The sequence below is a fragment of the Odocoileus virginianus genome, chromosome 25, assembly GCF_023699985.2.
Source record: "Odocoileus virginianus isolate 20LAN1187 ecotype Illinois chromosome 25, Ovbor_1.2, whole genome shotgun sequence".
NCBI lineage: Eukaryota > Metazoa > Chordata > Mammalia > Artiodactyla > Cervidae > Odocoileus > Odocoileus virginianus.
The window spans coordinates 13,281,206-13,291,436 of NC_069698.1; the positions used below are offsets into that span (position 1 = coordinate 13,281,206).

At 38.1% G+C, this 10,231-nt stretch overlaps 1 protein-coding gene across 1 annotated transcript; it reads right to left on the reverse strand.

Moving 5' to 3' along the window:
• Positions 1-2,625: 2,625 nt before the first annotated feature.
• Positions 2,626-3,555, reverse strand: LOC139031097 (olfactory receptor 5H2-like). Its single transcript, XM_070455218.1, has one exon. It carries the CDS (start codon positions 3,553-3,555, stop codon positions 2,626-2,628), a length of 930 nt encoding a protein of 309 aa, XP_070311319.1.
• Positions 3,556-10,231: the final 6,676 nt, after the last annotated feature.

A 10,231-nucleotide genomic window follows, 5' to 3' on the forward strand; every position in this document is an offset into this window, starting at 1 on the left:
CATGTGTATGTCCAGATTACATGAAATACATATACATACTTTCATAGGTATCTGTATCTATATCTGCACCTCTCTGTATTACATCTTTCTAACTTACTGTATCAGTATTGCATATCTTTCTATCTCTACCTCAACCTCCATTTCTATCCTCCTGATTGCTCCCTGATTTTCTCACCATCTCTTATATGGTCCTTTGAAATAACACCTTGGTTTGCCTCAGAAGCCACTGACCACACAATTCTCCTAATTGACCTTGTATTATACCCTGAATGAGTTGCAGAAAGCTATCCAAACACCCTGAAGTTACTCAAGTACATGCATTTGCTAATACAATCTGTCCACCAACAATATACACTGTCTATTGACAACACATTCATCTTTATTTACAGCTCAAATGGTGTCCTTTCTCCAAAGCTTTTCTCATATATCACAGCATTCATAATGCATTTCCATATTATACTGAAGAAGACAGTAATGCTTACTTAGTCAGTTCATTTATATGTCTTAGGTCACATCTGCTCTTCTGTGGGTTGGTCAAAAAGTTCCTTTGGGTTTTTCAATAACGCCTTAGAGAAAAACTCAAACAAACTTTTTGGCCAACCCAATATAATACCTACTTGGGGACCACATGCATTTCTTTTTTTTTCTTTTTTAAATATAAATTAGATGTCTTAATCTCTATCTTTTGCAGCAATGAGCATAACTTTGCAGCACTGCAGCTTACACAGATGAGGTCTTGAATAAGTATCTGTGAAATATTTATAAAATTGAGCTGAATCTGAGAGCACAAATACATAGAGTGCAGTGACAATATATCACTCATTTTTAATCTTGTAATGAGCCCCAGGACACATTTGGGCTTGAAGGGCTATAGCACACAGCTCACCTTCTTAAGGTTCTTTGATGATAACAGCAAGCATTATATACCTAAAGTTACTGATTCTTGTTCTTTTTATCATGATTGGCTCCTGGGATAGACTATAACATATATCAAGGAGAGCTATTCAACTGGATGCTTGATTTAAACACCTGTTTGTTTTAAACACTTGTTTAAAATATACAAGCATTCAAAAATATAATTATCCTATAATTTCAAGGTCCACTTCACAAGGCTAAACTGGGTCATGTGCCCTTTTGTTGTTCCCATGAGGGATATTCCTGAGTTCTTGGAAAGAGAATAGAAATGGATCATAATTTAGCTGCTTTTACTTTTTCCCTAAGAAAATCTATGTTATTTCTACTCTTCAAATATCAAAGTACAATGTTACTATTTTCATATTATGTTCTTTTGGCATAAATAATGTTATTTTTCTAAACGAATTCTGTATGCCAAGTACCTGGTTAATAATTAGAATCTGAACATTTGACCACCCTGTTCAAAATCTTAATAGTTTTCTTTTGAGATAAAGATAAAAGTCCCCAGCCTAGTTTAGCTTTGCAAAACACAGAGGCAGATAGCTTGTAGGATAAGGTGTTTTGTGCATCAATAAGTAGGTGCATGGAATTTCAGTGTTGTAAAAGGAAAGGGAGGAGTGGACCCAAAGATAGGTCTCTCATTGTACTTAGAGTGTAGAGTGAGATGAAAACTAATGTTAAAGCCTTGAAGACACAAAACATCCAAAAACTTGCTCATTTTTCTGTCTTTTCCAGCCACCCACTAGGCACTATGACATTATATCAAGTTAACATTATTTGAACTTTTGTAATATGCATTCAAAATCATGTAAACACTGCATGCCAGAAAGACTTACATATTACTGATTTATTTGAAAAGTTTCCCTTTAAAAAATCTAGCAAGATTGACCATTTCCTTCCTATTCTGCCACTTTTCTATTTCTTTAAGCCCACCCCAATTAAATGCTTCAGTCTCATCTAGCTTTCTAATTAGCGAAGGTTTTCAGATTTTCCTACAAAATACAGGCACAACTGGGAAGTGACATCACAGACAGTGAGAGCCAGTTCCCTCTTCTTGTTGCTCATGCACAATGACTGGGCTAAGAGCATCCTCTTAAAAGTTGACTCTCCCTTCACTGGCTTAACTTGCTTCTCATTTTCTCTTCATTGCTTTTCCCATTTCTTTTTATTTCTCTCTGGAATATGACTGCTGAATCCCCATGGTGATGGGGGAACTCACCATGTCCCAAATAAAGTGGAATGAAAGACCTTTTGGTCTGCAGCAGAATTCTTGTGATTTACATCATTTCATTCAAACACAAACATTGCATCCATTGTGGATTTATATGCAGTTAATCTCCAGGCTGTGCAGCTATATTACTACCAAAGACAACAGAGTCAAATCCTTTTAAAGGAACATTACTACTTCCGTGCCTAATCATTTTGTAAATCTATACTATAGAGCACACAAGTATGTAAAATAATTTAATTTGTTTCCTGCTTCAATTATTCTAATGTGACATGAAAATTGTTGAGAATTCCTTGTGTTTTGAACAGTATACATGAATTTCGTAAGGAGTATGTTAGTACTAACAACTTAGGTCAAAACACGAGCGTAATTATAACTGCAAAAACCTTGAACCCTAACCCAACCTGAACCACATGTAATCTGCACTATTTTGTGACTATATCAGTAAAAAAAAAAAAAAAGAACTGATAATAGTATGAGATCTAAGCATTTCTCTTAAATACTTTTTTCAGTGAATCTATGACTTTCTTATTTCTCAGACTATAGATGATTGGATTCAACAAGGGAATTATGACAGTGTAAAATAGAGAGTCCATCATATCTTGATCATCTGCCTGTGTGGATCCAGGGCGCACATACATGAAGAGAAGAGACCCGTAGTATAAAGAGACAGACAGGAGGTGGGCTCCACAGGTGGAGAAGGCCTTCCTTATGCCCTGTGCAGACTTATTTTTCAAAACCGTATATAGAACAAGTGCATAAGAGACAAGAACAGTCATAATGCTAAGCACCTGTATCGACCCAGAGGAAATAAACATCATTAGGACATTAATTGAAGGGTCAGTACAAGAAATCTTAAACAATGGCATGATGTCACAGTAAAAGTGTTGTATTATGTTAGACTTACAGAAAGTTAACCTGAATAAAGCACCTACATGAATCATGGAATGAATAAGCCCTGCTACAAATGATGAGACTAACAGCTGGATGCATAGTCTGTTGGTCATAATCACTGGATACAGTAATGGTTTGCATATGGCCACATAGCGATCATATGCCATTGTTGCAAGCAAAAAGCATTCCGTGGTTCCACCAAATGCAAAGGAAAGAAATTGTAACATGCACTCAGAGAGAGATATCATTTTACTCCTAGCAAAAAAATTGACTAGCATCTTGGGGGTCACTGTGGATGATATCCAAGAATCCACAAAGGCTAAACTCCCAAGGAATAAGTACATGGGGGTGTGAAGGTGAGGGTCATTGTAGATGAGATAAATTAGTCCAAGGTTTCCCATAGTGGTGATGAGGTATATCACCAAGAACAACAAGAACAGGGGGATTTGCCACTCCAGTTGATAGGGAAGTCCGGTGAGAACAAACATTGACAGCAGTGTTGCATTTTTAGTATCCATGCTCCCTGAAATGAAATGCAGAAAATGTAAGATGTAAGGAGAGGTAAATGACCCCATGGACTGTATCCCCCCAGGCTTCTTCATGGGGATTCTCCAGGCAAGAATGCTGGAGTGGGTCGCCATGCCCACGTCCAGGGGACCTTCCCAGCTCAGGGGTCGAACCCAGGTCTCCCACATTGCAGGCGGATTCTCTACTATCTGAGCCACTAGGGAAGCCCAGGTAGACGTAAGCTTTAAAAAGAATACTGGGAGAAAGCAACTGAAGCAAAGTCACACACTTGTCAGAGTGCCCTTAATGTGTTTTACTAGCAGACCCTCTCCAGTGTTCTTCCTTGAGTAATCCCACAGAGGAGCCTGGTGGGCGATAGTTCATGGGGTCGCAACGTGTTGGACATGACATAGCGACTACACAACAAATAGCAATGGGAACTAATTTTGGATATTGATGTAGGGGAAAGTGCAATTATTGCTTTAAAAATGTGGAAGAATGAAAGGATTTAGAAAACAGGAAAAAGACTCTAAACATTAGCTAAATTTATGGAGATAATTGAATGTGTGAGGGACGTTCTGTCTAGGATATGGATGAGATTCTAGGGTTAAAGAAATTTGAACAATTGCAAAATGATTTGGATGCCATGTGAAAGATCTTGAACTTTGTCAGACAGCAGGCATGCACTGGGAACTTTTAATACAAGGAGCCACATTATATCTTTTAAAATAAATATTTGGTAGTGTAGAAATACTCTGTAGGGAAGGGAAACTAGTGTCAGGAATACTAATTAGGGAGCTGATACTCTTATTGAATGGTTCTCAAATCAGAATACACATCAAAATTGGTGAAATATTTGTACAAAATACAGATTATGCAGTATTATTGTATGTTCAAGAGGGCAAGAATGAAGCTCAACAATCTGCATTTCAAAAATTCCCTCCAGTTGATTCATGTGATGCTGTAGTCTTTCTGGTGTAATTTAGTACTAGGACATCGATCCAGTATTCTTGTTTGGGAAATCCCACAGAGGAGCCTGGCAGGCTACAGTCCATTGGGTCACTCATGATAAGGAGGGAAAAAAAAGAAATAAATCAGAATGTAGAGTCACTAAGACTCAGTAACTTAGGTGTGAGGGAGGTGGTCAGTGAAGGAGAAAGGAGACAGAGTTGGATAGATGGTCATCACAAATTGAATTTGAGAATTCAGATGTTTGGGACACTTGTGGAGAAAGTATCTTCTGAATATCCAGGTGGGATAGCTTAGTAGTATGAGTTTGTTAGCACTTAATATACACAATGACTTTGGAGTATTTGGGCAACTGAAGGCATACTTATGAATGACCTAACCATTAGAAAAAAAAAACTTCAGCAAATTTTATTAAAGAAGTTTTGAAATAGATACATGTCATTTTAGATAGCTGAAAATGATCCTCTTTTCTACTAGATGAGTCTTGGTATCTGGCAAAGGCTACCACTTACTCTAGAAGTCAAAGGAGCCAGAAGCTCACTTTTCCATCCCCTTGCAACTAGAGTAAGGGGACTTGATTCAGGTTTGAATAGTCAAACATACTAACACTGGATTTGTGACATCGAGCATGGAGGAAAGGGATAGGAAAACACGAATTTGAGTTGCAAATTCAGCCAAGCATCCATTTCAAGACCCCGGGAACTGCTTCTTGCATCTGCACCAGCGGCATTGGCAGTGTGAGCTGTGGCTTCTACAATTCAGGAGCTGTGATAGGAACTCGTACTGAGCAAGTGTGGAGATTTGATTTGGGCTGCTGTCTCACTGTATTGTTTCCTTCTGTTCCTGCCCATTTATCAGCAGATTCCTCCAATCTCCCTGGAATTTCTATGTAATGGTCCATTTCCATTCAGCTAACTAATTTTCTGTTACAAAATAGTGCCCTGGCTTTAGCCAAAGAGAGATAAGCTGCTGCTTCTGCTAAGTCGCTTCAGTCGTGTCTGACTCTGTGCGACCCCATAGACGGCAGCCCACCAGGCTCCCCCGTCCCTGGGATTCTCCAGGCAAGAACACTGGAGTGGGTTGCCATTTCCTTCTCCAATGCGTGAAAGTGAAAAGTGAAAGTGAAGTTGCTCAGTCGTGTCCGACTCTTCTCGGCCCCATGGACTGCAGCCCAGCAGGCTCCTCCGTCCATGGGATAAGGGAGAGACCTAAAAGATCTATTGAGCAGAGTAACCAGAGAAGGAGAAGGAAAAACTGGAGAGGTGAGTGTTGTAAATGTAAGAGAAAAAAGGCACAAGGCCATGATGAAGTGCAACACTGATTGGCAAAATGAATGCTCCCCGTAGACAAGGGGTGAACAGAGATCATTGAATGTGGGAAGTGAGAGGCGTAGTGTCTTTAGTGAGAGAATTTCCAATTTATGATAGAGTTGAGGCCGTAGAAGAGTGAGACATGAACGGGAAATATCACACATAACATGAGGAGAATGTTTTTGAGTACACCAAGAAAAAAAAATGGATAGCAATTAGAATTTTTCTACTTCCTGTAGACAAAAGGGTTTTTTTCCTGTAGAGTATTTAAATGCATATTTTCTAAAATGTTTAGATACATATTTTCTCGACCTTCCCTGGTGGCTGAGGTGGTAAAGAGTCTGCTTGCAGTGCAGTTAACCCGGGTTTAATCCCTGGGTTGGGAAGATCCCCTGGAGAAGGGAATGGCAACCCACTCCAGTGTTCTTGCCTGGTAAGTTCCATGGACGGAGGAGCCTGGCGGTCTACAGTCCCCGGGAGTGCAGATTCGGACAGGACTGAGGGACCAACACTCTCACTGTCTGTGACACTTTCTGAAGAGAGGACGGCACCTAGAAGAGAAAGAGGGTGGAAGTAGAGAGGAGCTATTGGGTGAGTTATTAAGCAAACAAGTGGAGAAATACCAAAAGCATAACAGAGACACGGATAGAAATCTGTTGGAAAGACAAGACAATGAAGACGGGTAGTATCAGATAAACACCAAGAAGGAAATATGGGGGAAATTTGCAGGTAAATATTTGTCTTAACCCTGGTTTTCATTAAATGTTGTCAACCCTGGGAATCTTTCTGTTTTCTTTTCTTCAAAATTCAAAGATTATCTTCCTAGGGAATTTGTGTGTGACACAGAGAATTTAATTTTAAATTTTACCTAGAAACTTGGACTGTTTTTAAATATATTAGCATTGCTGGAAAGTTCTTTCCATAATTAGTTACAAGTTGATGTATATATTTTATTAGAGTGATTAGAGTTGATTTTCTCTAGAAATCCTGCTGTGTTTATTTGAGAGCACTTTCTTCTCCACCAGTTTTTCTAGTCAAATAAAATGGAGCCTAATTCAAGTGATATAAATAACCAATGCCAATAATTCTAGTTGTCAAATGTATTTAATTTGGAGTAGGCTCACTTCCTTGCAATTCCAAATTAAAGGATCATTGAAAATGCTCTAATTCAATATGCGTGTGGGTGTTTATTAAGTATAAACTTGGAAGGAGCAATAGGGGAACATTTTATGCATATTTCTTACAATATATATTAAAATACTGAATAAAAGTATTCTCAGAAATAGGTGAGAGAATAGAGAAAGTAATATGTAAGTGACTTACCCTAAAAGTTTAGTCAGCGACTGTGAATATTTAAGAAGAATGAAACTTTTAATCAGAATAATCAGAAAAATTTCTTATGCAGGAATCATGTGACTTATATTTAAAGCCAATTTAAGTTCTATAAGATTCTAGTTCACCAAAACTTATGAAGTCTTTATAGTTATGTTAGAAAGATAATGAATTATCATTGAGGGACAATTCACTTACAGTTATTCTGCTTATCCTAGATTTAGCCACAAAAATATGATATATAGGTATTTCATTAATTATTAATTTTTTTCACCTGCCTTTTTGGCATCTAGTAAAGCAATCTAAAATTATAGATTTTACAGTATTCTCACTCTTTTACCTAAGAATAATATGCCTTACAGAAGTTATTTCTCTTTTACCCATATCTGGTAAGAAATTGTGGAGATCCTTTCGAAGAGGTAGGCTTTTTAAGTAGAAAATAATGCAGCTTCACTGGAATGATAATGACACAGGCACATGGATTTCCCAAGGTCAGGAAAATTTTGTTTGTGCAAATTATCTTTGAACAGAAGAGTCAACCAATTATATGAAAGTGTTCTTTTTAAACCGAAGAGGAAGGAGTGAAGCACTAAAATTTCCTAATATCATGCATTGATTCCCTTTAGGACAAAACTAAGTTGTTCCTCTGGGCATTATAGATTTGAACCTGTAGGAAAAGTCCAGGTTGTTCCACAGGGCATTACAGACTCTAAAATCATAAACATCAAATCGTTGTAGACAATTCTAGTTTTAACAACTGAAATTGTATTTTATGTCACTACCTTCCACAGCAGATGACACTTCTGGCATGTTTATGCAACCTTCAATTCATCCACAGATTTTGATGCTCTGAGTGCTTTGATTAGTATGGACTTTTCTGAGCTGATTATACATGAATTCAATGAGGACAAAATTCTAGACTCCCTTCAGGAGCCAACTGCGAGAAAGTTGTCCTCCTCATGAAAACTATAGCTCACATTCCAGATCTACCAATAACTCCCCACTCTACAGTGAAATTTTTGGAGAAAAATTTTCCTGCCTATGGGTCAGGGGTAGGAGCAAAGATAAAACAAAACAACGGATCACAGTGGAGGTGGCCTCGGTCAGTGCTTCTCCAACTTTAATCCCTGTGAGTCTCCTGGTGATTTTCTGAAAATGCATATTCTGTTTCAATAGGTCAGGGCTGCATCCTGAGGGTTTTCATTTCTACCAAGGTGATGCCTCTAGACATTTAGCATCCTCAGGGTTTTCCGTCATTGGCAGGCTTAGCTTATCAGAGAACTAGATCATTAGTGAAGTTGGGGGTGGGGTGGGGGGAATGGGAAAAAAAGGCAGATGGAGCTGACATGCAAAAGAGGGAAGCAAAGAGGAGCCAGAATGGACATGGCAGGCCAGCATGGGTGGAATCACAGCATGGGAGACTAGACTGGGCACTTTTATCTTTATCTCAAAGGAGAACTATTGAGGGATTTTGAACAGGTTGGTCACATGTTCAGATTTGCCTCTAATTATTAACCGAGTACTTGGCATATAGAATTCATTTAGAAAAATAATATTATTTATGTCAAAAGAACATAATATGAAAACAGTAATATTGTTCTTTGATATTTGAAGAGAAGAAAAATGTTTGACCTCGACTTGGGACTTGATTGGCATCTAGGGGAAAAAAGAAGCATATATTCTGGTAGATTCATTAATCGATTTTAGTATTTCTTAGAATTGTGCCAGTGAAAACTTAAAAAGAGGTGAAAGAATCATAGATAAAGGAGAAGTCATGTGAGAACTCAGCAGTGTAAGAGGATGGAGTAAGCAGTAAAATATGCATTGGTAGCCTCAGCCTAACCCACACCTGACTTAAACACACTGCCCTCTTCAATTTCATGTAATTACCTTTAAAATCTTTTTGTTGCCTAATTATTAGTACAGAAGTCTATATCACTACTTCCAATAGGAATAGTCTTTTCAATTTTAGTTATGTTAATAGTTGGGTCATGGTATCACATTGTGGTCTTCAGTTACATATCCCCAAGAACAATGGTATGGAGCGTGTTTTTGTGTTCTTGTTTGACATATATACATTTAGTTTAGTGACCTGTCTGTTTAAACTTTTTGTCCTTTTTAATGGAGCTATATGTTTCCTTATTATTAGGTTTTGAGAATTTTTCATATATCCAGTATACAAGGCTTTTATCGCATACATCATTTACAATTTTTTTCTCTAGGTATTTTTATTTCTTTTCCTTCTACGAGATATCCCACTTGTCCATTATGCTGACTGGACCTAGGGAGCAAGAAATAACAACTGCTTTAGACTTATTGGTAAACATTTGCCTGCTAGAAGATGAGAAATAAATCCAAAAAATTCCAGGATCCACTTAATTTAGTGAAATTCTTGAGATTCAGTTGTGTGGTACCGGCGTCCAGCCTCGGCAGGATCCAGGGGTACCCTTAGGATGAACGGCGTCGGCGAGAGAAGATACGTGAGACCAGCCTTTGTGAAGCCAAGTCTATCTTTTACTTTTTGACAATAGTTTATATACCCTCACTCAGAATGTATCCAAGGTACAAGATGCTTACTCAGGCTTACACAGGGTTAGTTTAACATTACATCAGTTTGTCCTTTAGGAAGAACAGGATGTTTTCTGCTTTCTATTTCTATAATAAATCTTTGCACATTATCTTCTGGCCTTGGGGCCTATTAACATTTTATGCAAGTCAGGTGAATGTAAACCTATTTTCCGTTTCTGTGGTGATCTTAACAGAAAAGTTGCAGTCTCTTAGGGCAACAGTACAGCATGTCACAACATAGTAGAAGTATAACCTTGTTAACACAAAGGTCAATTCTTCTGCAGAAGTTGTCAGTTGAATATATCTAAGAGGTTTACCCCACACAGACTCTGTGGCTTTGGTGAGGCAGCCCCTGCCTAGCACTCCTGGCTAATGATTAACAATAGTTTCATTGTTACCACACTAGGGCTAAGCTCTTATTATTCTGGATCTTTAACTATAACCACTTTTAGAATAATATTTTTGTGTTCTCTAATACGGCTTCTTCACCCCCGAAGGGCTCCTTGCC